The following is a 12,475-nucleotide window of genomic DNA, read 5'->3' as shown; positions in this document are numbered from 1 at the left end:
ATGTGGTTCTTGGTTTAAAAGTTTCATTAAAGGTTTGGTATCAATGAAGTATGGATACTTTTATACATTTTTGAGGTGGTTAGGTGTTACGTTAGTGATTGTTCAGTTTACGTAAAAGTTTTGTGTGGTTAAGATCATGGCAGACTGCAGGCTGGGGACAGCAACACTTCATGAGTAATCCCTAACTAGACATTAACATTAAAGCATACAAAGTTCTGTCTCACACACACACGCACACGCACACACACACACACAGCTTTCGGGCACATTATGAACAAATTATAAGCTAGTTACTTGGAATAGGCTGCAGCAAGCGCCCACTTCCTGCAAAGTGCCTTCGGGACATTGCAATACCAAGATGGTTAGATCTCTAGTAAATAAACACAACATCACTTCTGCTAGTCCAATCTCTCCTCAGCACAGGTGATGTAACACACAGGGTTCTAGCTCCACAGATGGCTGGCCTATGACAGCAGTGGAGCAGCAAAACTGTGTGCTCAAACCTCATCTTGCCTCATGTTTCTGAAGGACTAATTCAATCAGGGCAATGACACAGAAATCCCCCCGCCCCATTGCAGACTTTTCATATTACGGCGGAGGTGAGTTACTTCATTAATTTTTTCAGAAGCTGGGATAGCTTCAGGGATGCTGTTAGGTGTGATTAGTGTATCTATCTGAGTCTGGAGAGGCAGTGCAGCCCATCTGCTTGAACCTAGAGCCAAATGAGAGTGAGACGGTACAGGTGAGATTTTTAATTACAATCCATAGGAGCAGGGGGGATGCAGGTTTGATTTGGAAGAGGTGTTTCCTTTCAGAAGTTGATTTGTGACTGTGGATAATAGTGACGTTGGTAGAGTCTTTATTTTCCATTGTACAAGTCGTCTGACTAGTGAATTAGTGGTAACTCAATGTGCTGAATGTTGTACAAAGGAATCAAGTTTTGTAAGACTGCAAAGGGAAGAGCATCTTTCCAGATGGTGATGCTCACTGTGTTCGGCGTCTGTGTGAAACAATATCATTGTCACCGCACTAAACTGGCAAACTATGCTGATTTCGTCTTTTTCTCCAAGAAATCAAGTTGATGCCAATCAAGAACATCTCAACATTTCCCGAAGTAAACCATGTTGAAAATAAAAATGATCAACCTACCTAATGTGACAGCATTAGTTTGACTACTTAAAGTCTGACAAGTTTGAAACCGTCCTCAAGTATGAATAAACTTTGAAGGAATTTTGTTCGAAGCAGAGCCTCCAGAGCTCATTCCTATCTCCCCCCGAAGTGATCTGTTTTGAAGGCTAAGTTACTTAATGGACACGTCTGTGTTGAACGGAACAATCACACATGTCCGCCCCCCCAGTTTTCCCGTTCCCTCTGCTACTCCTACAGAGTCCATCATCTTGTCTTATTATGCGCTAGTGTCCTCATCATCCTCCTCGTTGTCAGAGACACAGATCACGGCGTGCATGGCACTGTAAGGGTTCTCAATGCGCTGCTCCGGGGCGCCCTTCCCGGTGGGTTTGCTCCCGGATGCGGCCTCCTCCAAAGGCAGGAGCAAGCTCAGTTTCCTGGGACCGGCTCTGCGATATTCTGCCTGAGAGTCATCCGTTGCTGGCCTCCCCTCAGTCCGCCACGGCGCTGGGGGAGGGTCTTCTTCCTCTTGATCCTTCCTCAACGTCTTGCTGACATGCTTCAACAGGACCTTGGTCGGGGCCGCTGATGAAGAAGACGTTGACGACGATGGGGCCGTGCAGCCTTTGGGCTTAGTTTGGAACAACCCCGACTTGGGAGGAGGGGTCTCCGGGCTGTCTTCTTGGTCCTCGGGGAGGTGCACCATCGGAAGGGGCAGTAGCGAGGTCTTCCTGGTGTAGACCCCCGCCCTGCCGCGGAGGCTTTCGGCGCGGGCGCTCTCACCTTCTTCGCTGGAGAACGACATCGCCATGAAGGAGAGGTCGGTGGAACAGTGTGCCGCACGGCTCGGGTTCACCTGGAAATCGTAGCGCGGAAAAAACAAGGATGTGATTACTGCAGCGGTTAGAACCGCATTAGACGGTCGCAAGGTTGATTTTGGTTTGTTTGGCTGTGTCACACTGAGGGACCTGTACAGAGTTCAGACAGAAGGGAGATTCCTTTTTTGTAAAGTAAGCTTCTGGATCTATAATATTCACCATGCTATTCCTTGAGCATCAACTTGTTATTGGCTTGCAAAACTACCACCACACAATTGTCACAGATCACAACAAGGGGTATTACACTTGAAGTACCCAACATGTACTCGTAGTCACGTGCACAACACCAACGCACACTGCCAAAGCAGAACTCACCCTTTTAAAGCTTAATAAGCTCTAGAAAAAGCAGCAATAGGGACATAAAGTTGCAGGGGATAGAGAGAAACAGCGATGAGGAGGGAAGAAAGGAGTAGCTCTTGCTTCTACAGTAAGCGTTAAGAAGCATTAGCGTCAGCCTTCAGTGGTTCAACCAGCACTATCGACAACACAGTTTGTGTTTGTGTGTGTGTGTGTCTGGCTGTATGTGTGTCTGGCTGTATGTGTGTCTGTCTGTGTGTGTCTTTGTCCGTCTGTCTATCTGTCGTGTGTGTGTGTGTGTGTGTGTGTGTGTGTGTGTGTGTGTGTGTGTGTGTGTGTGTGTGTGTGTGTGTGTGTGTGTGTGTGTGTGTGTGTGTGTGTGTGTGTGTGTGCGGACGCATGTGAATGAGGGGGACGTTCAGGATCGGGACCCCTCGAACCCTTACCACATTCGGATCCTCCCCCAATGTGAGTGCCCCTTGGTCCACTGGGTCCTGTCTGTCTCTCCTTCGCCTGACCAAGTGGACCGTCAGGCATATTACTGTCACAAACAGCACCAAGAGGATGGCGGAAATGGCCCCTGCCATCGTAGTGTCCACATCCCCAAACAGAGGCTCTTCCTGGAACTGACCCCTGGGGACTGCAATGGGAGAGAGCGTAAAGGAAGATCACATGAGTTTCTGTCACTTTGTGGTTAATTTGTCTTGATGATTGACAGTGTTTGTTTGTTTTGCTTTAACTTTTCGACGATCAATTTGTTTGAGTTGAGTCCCACGAGTCTGTCGCTAGCTGAAGTGCCGCGGGCATGCTTTTGCATTTTAATATATGGAATGTAGCTGACGAGGTCTATTGAAGCCATCCATAGCTTTGCATTAGTTGTTTGCTTATTCAAGCTGGAAGCTATGTTCATGCAGAAACGATTGCACCTCATTTGAAACCCAAGCACTCTATTCAAAGTCGTGCTGTGTCATGTATGCTTCCTATTTTCCTAAATTGATCAATGACGCAAGTGCTTATTTTGCTGAAACTTTGCCATTGATATGAAAACGAAAGCACGACTCTATTCAAAGTCGTGCTGTGTCATGTATGCTTCCTATTTTCCTTAGTTTATCAATGACGCAAGTGCTTATTTTGCCAAAACTTTGCCATTGATATGAAAACGACTTTGAAACAGACTTTGATTTTCACAAAGCCTTTGTACTTCTTTTTTTTACCCTACTGTGCCTTTTTAATTGCTCAGCTCGTCTGTTTATTCCCTAATTACGGTTGGCCCACAGGCTACCAGACTTTTCCATACATTTGAAACCCCCTCATCCAAAAATATGAGTCTGTCACATGTGACCGTCTGTGAGGGTGGTAGTAGTGTAGTGGCTTGAGTATGCAATTGAGCAAGGAAAGGATCTGAGGATAATGGGCTTTATCTCATTAAGGGCCTATGAACGTTCCTCTCAATGAAGATTACCCAATGGTTACCATCCAAACCCGTGCAGGCGACCTACAGGTGCCCTATATCTTAGCATTCAGGAACCAGGCAACACAGATGCAGGCTATTGACCTTCTCAAAAGGGATTAACTCATTGTGATTCGCTTGGGTTTGCTATGGCTCGTACATGGGCTTTTGTAGCACCCCAAAGGGCTCTCTTTGTTTAAGCATTTTCTCTGTGAGTGTGTGTGGGAGAGACGACTGCATCACCCTTTTTTTGTTATGGAACATACCCGATTGGCCCCTTTGCAGAACCTCAATGTCCAGGGAGGCTGTGGCCCTTTCTCCTGATTCCTCGTCCTTAGCAACCACCTTCAGGAGTAGGACAGATAGGAGCAGCAGTCATTGTCTAGCACAAATACAACTAGTGTACTGTTTGTAGCAGTAGCGTATCTGGTTTATGTTGTTGATACCTCCAGGATGTGCCTGTCAAAGGCTTTAAGGCGTCGAGTCCTCACTATCACTATCCCCTCCCGGGTAATGTAGAACAGTCCTTCACTTGCAGACAGGGGATGGAGTGTGTACGCTATCTTCGGATTGAATCCCTGTAAGAAAGATGGTAATGTCGTCCAACAAAAGTGCCTTTCCTCTGCAATACATTGGTGCTGGAGACATACCGGTAGATTGAAAAATGAACATGCTGTTGATATTTATCCCTGCAGCCATCCCTGTATTATTTGAAATGAGTGGTGTTTAACGGATAAAACCCATCCTTTTGCTACCGCGACCAAATGCAAAATCTCTGAGGGTGAATCATCACAGAGTGCGTTGCACAAGAGTTGGAAGTGTTGTTTTGGAATCCAATTATTTCATGAAGTGTAAAATAATATTACAAAATCAAATAAAGTCGCCATTACACACAGTCCAACATTTCCCAGGTTTGACCTTGACTTACATCGGCGAAGTCCCTGTCGGTGGCCTGAATGATGAGGACTTGTTTCCCATAGGTGGAGACAATGGTGGCTGGGCTGTCACTCTGGATGACGAAGCCTTTGTAGGTCGTTTGGTTCAAGGTCGGAGGGAAGCTGTTCTCGGCCAGCACTCTCACCTGTGCAGACACCACACTGTACTTCCTGTGGTCGTTCAGCTGGGAGGCCTGTGGTGGTGGAAACGAGTGCGATCATACATGTGCTGTTGCTTCAACTCCCTGTGAAGCTTGAGTCCCAAACCGGCCCTATAACTAACCCCACACACACACTACAACAGACATAATAAACGGACATGTTAAACTGCATTGTATTGTTCTGTAACACTTTACTACACTTTTCATTACTTATTATCACTGTTGAGTTTCTCGACTTATTATTGCCTAATGCCTACTTTTTAATTTATTTATTATTGCAATCTTGTATTGATGCTGCTGCTTGATTTACTTAACTTGATCTAGTATTGTTTATGTGACCGTTGATGAATCAAGCCTTATATCTTTACTCTTGTTTACTTGTATGCAAAAATGTAACAAAAGAAACTCTGATCTGAATCTGAGTCATGGCTGACATTAAAATAAATCAGTAGACCATAGCCGGTTTACCATAATTCGCAGTCTGAATATTGGTGTTAGTTGTTTATCTTCCACGCTTCTTGTCAACTTCACCTCTCCCGTCTCGTTGTTGATAGCAAATCTGCCATTGTCTGCACCTGGGGAGTGAGAACATGTGGCTTTGGGGTATGAAAATATGCTATTATATATATATTATATATGTAGTATATGTATATATATATACGTTCATTCAACTTAGCATTCTGTGTTTCTATAAGAAACTCAAGGCGGGAGCAGATTTGTACGAGAAACATAATGAACAAGTCACGGGTTGATAGGCTTTGACTATAATACTGTTTATGCTCACTGTCTTTGAGACCTATCTGTGGGAGTGAGGGTTATCTGCTAGCCCGAGGCCTTGGTGCCCAGCTGTGTGAGTCTTGTTCAAGAGTGATTTCTAGATAAGCACGGTAACGAAATATGTGTATGCAGCTAACGGTAAAGGGATTTGTGTAAGTGAATGCAATGTAGAATATGATATGGTATCGAAAGACATGGTTATTCCTCCACCAGATGCTTTTATCCAAAGCGAGCATCTGAAGTGCTATCTGTAGAGTGCAATAGAGGTTGAGGTCATCTAGGAGGAGGTTGAGGTTAAGAATCTTGCTTCACCTCAATGATGCTTGCAGATAGGCTGAGGTCAATCTAGTTGAACTAACTCAGAGGCGAAAACCCTTGCTAGACTATCCTGCATCTGATCAATTGTAGGCAATTTCTCTGGATAAAATCGAGCCTTTTAACACAGTAGAACAGCACAGTTTTCAAGCAGATAGTTTAAGCCAAAAAACAGTAACATTTGGGATTCTACCTGAAAGAAGTGTGAACGTGAGCCGAGTCTTAAGGCCTCTGTCCCCGTCCACCGCGTGTATCGGGCCAGGGGAAAACCCCAGAACAATGTCCTGAAAAGGAATTAGAGTTTCAAAACCATGGCCATTCCAGCCCTGCCTGGCTTCAACCTCAGTTCAGAGTCCACCAAGCCGGAGTGTAGACAGTCCCACCTGATCGGCCTGTGTGATGTTTGCCATGTAGATTGGGTTGGTGCAGACTGGGAGGTGGATGTTTGCCGGGGGCGGGTTGCAGGGGAGGAACTGTGGATACTGGTCGTCCCCGTCCTTAATGTGGACGGTCAAGGTGGCGGTCGCGTTGTACCCATCTCTGGTGTTCATTTCCTGAAGCACATAGCAGGAAGCCAGAGCACCATCAGTCAGAATAAACTGTTCCCGGTGGAGGGACACCAGCATATTTTATAGTGTACTTTCATCTTTGAGCCATTCATGTTTGTACTGCACTTGTTATTTCTGTTACTAATATTCTGGGTAGCTGTTAAATACTATGAGCAGGCTATGAGGTTGGAGGTACTGTAATACGGCTTAATTATTGTCCAGTGGCCTCAAAGCCAGCCTGTTCGAGTTAATGAATATCGGATTAGCATGCATTACCACGGCGTAGATAACCAGCTGGAGTTGTGTTTTGCTCTCGTAGTCCAGTGGCTTGTCCAGCAGCACATTTCCGCTGTTGGGCAAGTCTATCCTGAAGAAGCTGGCGTCAGGCTATAGTTGGGGGACATGGCGTTCATACTTAGTATTGGTCAACAGCATATATCCCCGGGTTATGCTAATTAGACCAGTAACATGAATCATATGATCGGTCGAGGCACAAGTGAAATTAGTACGTTGATATTCAATTTGGCTTGCAGCCTTCTTTGTGCCCTGGCAGCTTACAACAAACATATTTGTACTCAAAGCTATGAGGTTAAAGATAAACCAAAAAACTAAAAACGTACCACAGGCACTACTACCATAAATGCAGTATCTTTGGCAATGTCTAATTGGTGAATTTGTTAAAAACTGTCGTGAGATGTTTGTTTGAGACGGTGTGATTGAGTGTGTTGAGGCGTACCGAAGCTTTATCGATCATATAGAGTAGTACATCCTCGTCTGCATCCGTTGCCTTGACGCTGAACACAACAGAGTTCACCGCTGCGAGCTGGAGAGGAATCATAAATGCATACCATTATGTAGATTGTGTGTTGTGCACGTGACAATAGCATTATAACTAGCGATAGTCTATGAGAAAGCCGAGGTCGAGGCGGTGAAAGTCATGATATTTATAGCGCGCCAAGGCCTACCATTACCTCGCTGATGAAAATAGGTTGTATGGTCTTTTCCACAAATTGCGGCAAGTTGTCATTTTCATTCAGTATCTCCACTATGACCCTGTAATAACTCTGGAAATAAAGAAATGTTGGTCTTAAATGCAATTATTTCAAAGCATTGGCTCTAAATACACAAGGAACGTTTTTATGTTCATACGTTATAGCCTGATGGCTTTTCGCAACACACCTGCATAATGTTGTCTTCATAGCATATCAGCTCGGCCAAGAGGATCGCTCCTTGAACCTTGGGAGCACAAGAAGAAGGGTCTTTAAATCAAATGTCAAGGAGCAACCCTGGCCCGTTGAGATTGCGAAAAGCCTCAAAACAAAGGAAGGCAGGCCCCCCTTACCTCTCGGTCCAACACCTTTGTGAGCGAGGAGTTCAAACGGATGGCCCTGCCGTCCAGGAACAGCCAGTCGGCATTCTTCCCGCTGAGGCACAGGCGGATGGCGTTGGGCCCGGCCTCCCCGCTGATGCTGAGGTTAGAGATGAACTGCCCCATGGGGCTGTTCTCTCGCACCGTGGCGAAGATGTCTGAGCCTCCCAGACAAAGGCTGGCTGGGAGACAAACCGCTCGGGTCATAACACACAAGACATTAAAGAGGACAAGGCGGTGGCCAGCCGTCGCGTCACCTTGCATGATATCATTGATGACTTATGCTGGCCTTAGCCAGCCTTAACATGGCAGGACATGACTTCATACCTTAGCAGGCCTTAGCCAGCCTTACCATGGCAGGACATCACTTCATACGTTAGCCAGCATCAGCCAGCCTTAAAGGTGACATGTTATACCACCAGGTGTGAGTGTGATTAGCCAAAACAAGCCGTTTTGAAAATCTGCCTCTTCTGACTTCACAAGAAGGCGTGTCCACCTAGATGTGTGCTGGATAGATCAGTCTACCAGCCTACCCGGTGGACTGAGGCCAATGTTGCTCATCTATCCGTCATACATTTAGGTGGACACGCCCACTTGCGATGTCAGGAGAGGCAGATTTTCAAAATGGCTTGTATTGGCTAATCGCAATCACACCTGGTGGTATAATATGTCACCTTTAACATCGCAGGAGATGGCATATTTCCAGGCCTTAGTCATATGTCATAACATGACATATGTCACAGCATGACATAACATGATGCAACCATGTCTTGGCACTAATATATATAAAGGCTTACATAAATTGATTCTGTCACTATGAGGGTGACATGGCTCAGTATGATAATGGAGAGGATCAGGCTGTGAGTTCACTGTGATGAATGATTTCCTGGGCTTAACGGCCAAGGATATTCAGCATTGGTGGCGATGGCTTAACACACACACAATTACAGATGTTGCTTTCCATTTCCTGATAATTTACAACCAGTCGAGGTTCTCACTCTGCCTCTCTAACTTTCACTCTAACTTCCCCCTCAGTCTTTTTAATCATAGTGGCTGAATTTCTTCTTTTTTTTTCATCACACAGGGGGAGTTGGGCAGGGAAAGCAACGTGGTACGGTTCCATCTCCTCTCAGCCACCGGGATGGTTTCCTGCCTCAAGTGTCGGGGTGTTGAAGGACTTACCTGTGATGATGTGGTAGGGTAACTTCACAGCTAGCTCCCAGAGGAGCAGCCTCCATGGGCTCAGCATGTTCCTCCTCCTCCTCCTCCTCCTCCTCCTCCTCCTCCTCCTCCTCTTCCTCCTCCTCCTTCTCACTTCCCCACCTCAGCACAGCCTGAGATCAGCACAGTACCGTCTCATCCCAATGCCATTTCCCTCATCAATCATTTTTTGAGCTTCGGTCTAATCAAATATACATGAGGTCTGAAGGAGATCACATGAAAAGGCAAATCCCAAATCACCGTAGAAAGGATTATAAAAGACTGAACATCTGAAAAGTTGGTTGGGAAATGTTAAAATTAGTTTTCTAGATACTCTTCTATAAATATAGAGGCACTTAAGAAGAATTATTGATAATTAATCTGTCTCTGGCCCACCCCTCTTCCCACTCGTTTGCCCGGCAACCATAACTGCGAATGCTTCAATTAAAAAAAAAAATGCCGCCACAAAGCATGTAATTATCCACTGTTATTTTCATTTTTTATGGTGCGTCTGAACATCGTATAGACGATTCAACGATAGCCTGGCCTCTAAAAAAGTAGGTTGACCCACAATGTACAACGCATCAATTCAATTCTCCTTCCATGAACACCAGAACACACCGTTGCATGATATTTATTGTTTTCCTAAACTGAATGCCCTCCAAGCCGCATTTGTCCTCTAGCTCCGTCTCTCGCAATCTCTCTCTTTCTCCGGAGACGGTTGTCTGACAACAACAAAATGTATGACGAAACATACAGCCTCTGTAGCAAACCACTCGTCCCCCACCAACACCTCCTACGTGTAGAGCAAGTCATATCAGAGGTTATGCTAATCCTCAAGATGGTCCACTGGTTCACAGCTCAGTGCTTTTCTGTCAGGGAAGCACAAGCTTGACGGGAATTTATTGCGGATGTTGTTAGAAATGCCCAAACATATGCCTATGCCAAATAAAAAATCCACATGAATATACGAAGGGCTGTATAAGCTTACAGTGACAGGGCAGGGATGACCCTGTGATCCAGTACTCAGTGTATGTATTTAGACGCTTTGCAGTTATTTTGTTATGAACGTCTTTCTCAGGGATGCCTACAGGTGGCCGGTGACATGAGGGGGATCAAACCCATTTCCTTTCGACTGCTATTCCAATGTCCCCCCTTGGTTAATGCTGTATGGGTTGTCTTTCAAACGCTCGCAACAGCAAGTTGTTATTATGCAGCCCTTTCCTCACAGGCAATATTTTGCCGCTATTACCGCTCATGCCAGGTGTCTCTTTGTAAGTAAAGGGATCCACCGCACCCGCCAAGGCCGGCCGATTGTGCAGCCGCCTGCTTTCTTTAGCGAAGAAAGAGACGGTTCAATGCGGTGTGGAAGTGGAGTGAATGGAAAACGGCCACAGATTCATTAGTTGGCCGTATTAACCTCGATGACTGAACCTTTGTTGTGTGCAACAGTAGCAGCAAATGCAGCTCAGGGGAGCCCCGGCCAGTCTCTGAAGGTATGGTAACTTGCTGTGATGGACTAACAACATTTCTTTGGAGCTTCTTAATTTAGCTTTTCACTATGCCTTACGAATACACGTAATACATTTAAAAGTGGGACTGTTGGGTTAATTGAGCTTGGAAATAAATTGCTCATTTTATATTAATCGTAATAAATTGCTCCTCACACACACAACCGCTTTCTACTCATTGTGTGTGTGTGTGTGTGTGTGTGTGTGTGTCTTTGTGTGTGTTTGTGTGTGTGAGTCTGTCTGTCTGTCTGTCTGTCTGTCTGTCTGTCTGTCTGTCTGTCTGTGCGTGTAAATCTAACAATTAGATCGGTCATTACCGGTCCAATGTACACGATTTGTGATTTCATCTAAAAGCGAACTTCCCGCTGACGCCCTCAGACTAACCGCTGCTTCTACTCGCCATCAAACAGCCTTGTTAGCATACATTTTGATAAACACAACAAGCCCATCGACCGGCCAATGAGCTTGCGGATGTTTAAACAAAAGGGCTCTAAAGGAATCAATGAACAGCATTACAACAGGGATTAGAGGGACCAACAATGGAGATCCCTCAGCCCAGTCACGTGCTCCCCGCTTGCTGTTGGATCGTTCTCCTTGTGGACTAATCAGAAACCAATCTCTGCCAGAGGATGGACGGGCCACAGCATGTGTTGCTGTAGTTAATTACCTGTAAAGTAATTGTTATGCTAATGCCGCCGGGCCGCCCCCTGAAAGGTCTTTTCCGCCGTCTCAACAGTGAGGGGATAACAGGAAATAGAGAAATGTCAAATCTCCTATCATATCACAGCGTTCTCCTGGTGCCGTCGTGTTGCGTCGCCCACGCGCGCAGCAAACACACACGCACAAAGTCTTGCACGCACTCGTCTCTCGAGCGGCTGGTGTCAGCGTTTTTGATGAAAAAAAGTTTCAGCTGATACGGGGGGAGTTGGGTCAGAACACGCTCGGCCTACCTATGAGGATCACAAATACGCACACCCGCTCTCCTCCGCTCCCTGACTCACTCTCTCACGCACGGTCACAGGAACAGACCAACAGGGCTGAAGTTGAACCGCGCTCCAACAAACTCCTCACCTCTAGTCTCCTTGGCGGTGGTTCTGCAGAGGAACGGCGCTGGTGCTCATAGATCCCTGCCCCCGCGCCCTCCACTGCATTCTCCCCTTCCTTCGCGCTCGCCGCTGCACTCACCAGACTGGCGTGTGCTCGCTTGGTTGTCTTGGTTGTCTAGCCCCCTGTGTTTGTTTGCGTGTCTGTGTGTGCGTTTGTTTCCGGACTGGATTGCGAGGGCTTTAAGTGGCTGCTGGGTACACACACACATGGCTTACACGGACCATGTGCACTGTGGAGGGGGGGGGGGGGGGGGGGGGGAGGAAGGGGATAAGCCAGTGGCCGGTTCCGGGTCACGCAACAGGCCCGTGCGTCATTAACGGTGTAGCCCGTGGGGATGGGCTGCCGATGGGGGGGTCGGAGGCCACTCACAAATCCGGCCACCCATTCTGTGGCGTACTTAACCCCCTACCCCCCGCGGGGACATCCATCCTCCATGGGAGATCCCCACAGGGAGCGGATCATGGGGTCAAGCACCGAAACGTGAGGATTTGAGTAGTTTTTCCACGCTCTAGCCGCTGAGCCTAGCCGTGGGTTTGGGGTATGGGAGAGGGGGAGGTCGGGGTTAACGGTCACCCGCTGTTAGATTGGCGTAGATTTATACAACTGACAGGGGCGGGGGGGAGACGACAGATCGCAGCCAGGTGATTAGACATAGCCATGACCGGATTTAATGAGGAGGAATTCCAGGATTGTGGAGCAAGCCGGAGACCCCTTCCTCCACCCCCTCTTTCCCTTCACCCCCTCTTTCCCTTCACCCTTCCCCACCGACCGATAAAACACAGATAGACGCTCACAGCGG

At 46.8% G+C, this 12,475-nt stretch overlaps 1 protein-coding gene across 2 annotated transcripts; it reads right to left on the bottom strand.

Annotated features, from left to right (window-relative positions):
• Positions 1-723: 723 nt before the first annotated feature.
• cdhr5-rs (cadherin-related family member 5, related sequence) lies at positions 724-9,115 on the bottom strand. Of its 2 annotated transcripts, XM_030355413.1 has the most exons (15): positions 9,041-9,115; positions 7,832-8,040; positions 7,669-7,725; positions 7,461-7,553; positions 7,226-7,312; positions 6,766-6,876; positions 6,325-6,495; positions 6,135-6,225; positions 5,318-5,424; positions 4,682-4,882; positions 4,200-4,331; positions 4,020-4,098; positions 2,750-2,943; positions 2,322-2,342; positions 724-1,984 (listed from the first exon to the last, which is right to left on the bottom strand). In XM_030355413.1, the coding sequence occupies exons 1-15, from the start codon at positions 9,105-9,107 to the stop codon at positions 1,406-1,408; spliced, it is 2,199 nt and encodes a 732-aa protein (XP_030211273.1). In that variant the 5' UTR covers positions 9,108-9,115; the 3' UTR covers positions 724-1,405. The 2 variants fall into 2 exon arrangements, with proteins under 2 accessions (XP_030211273.1, XP_030211274.1); XM_030355414.1 differs by lacking the exon at positions 2,322-2,342.
• Between the last annotated feature and the right edge of the window lie 3,360 nt (positions 9,116-12,475).

Source organism: Gadus morhua, chromosome 4 (genome assembly GCF_902167405.1).
Source record: "Gadus morhua chromosome 4, gadMor3.0, whole genome shotgun sequence".
Lineage (NCBI taxonomy): Eukaryota > Metazoa > Chordata > Actinopteri > Gadiformes > Gadidae > Gadus > Gadus morhua.
This window is presented reverse-complemented; position numbering and strand designations above follow the sequence as displayed.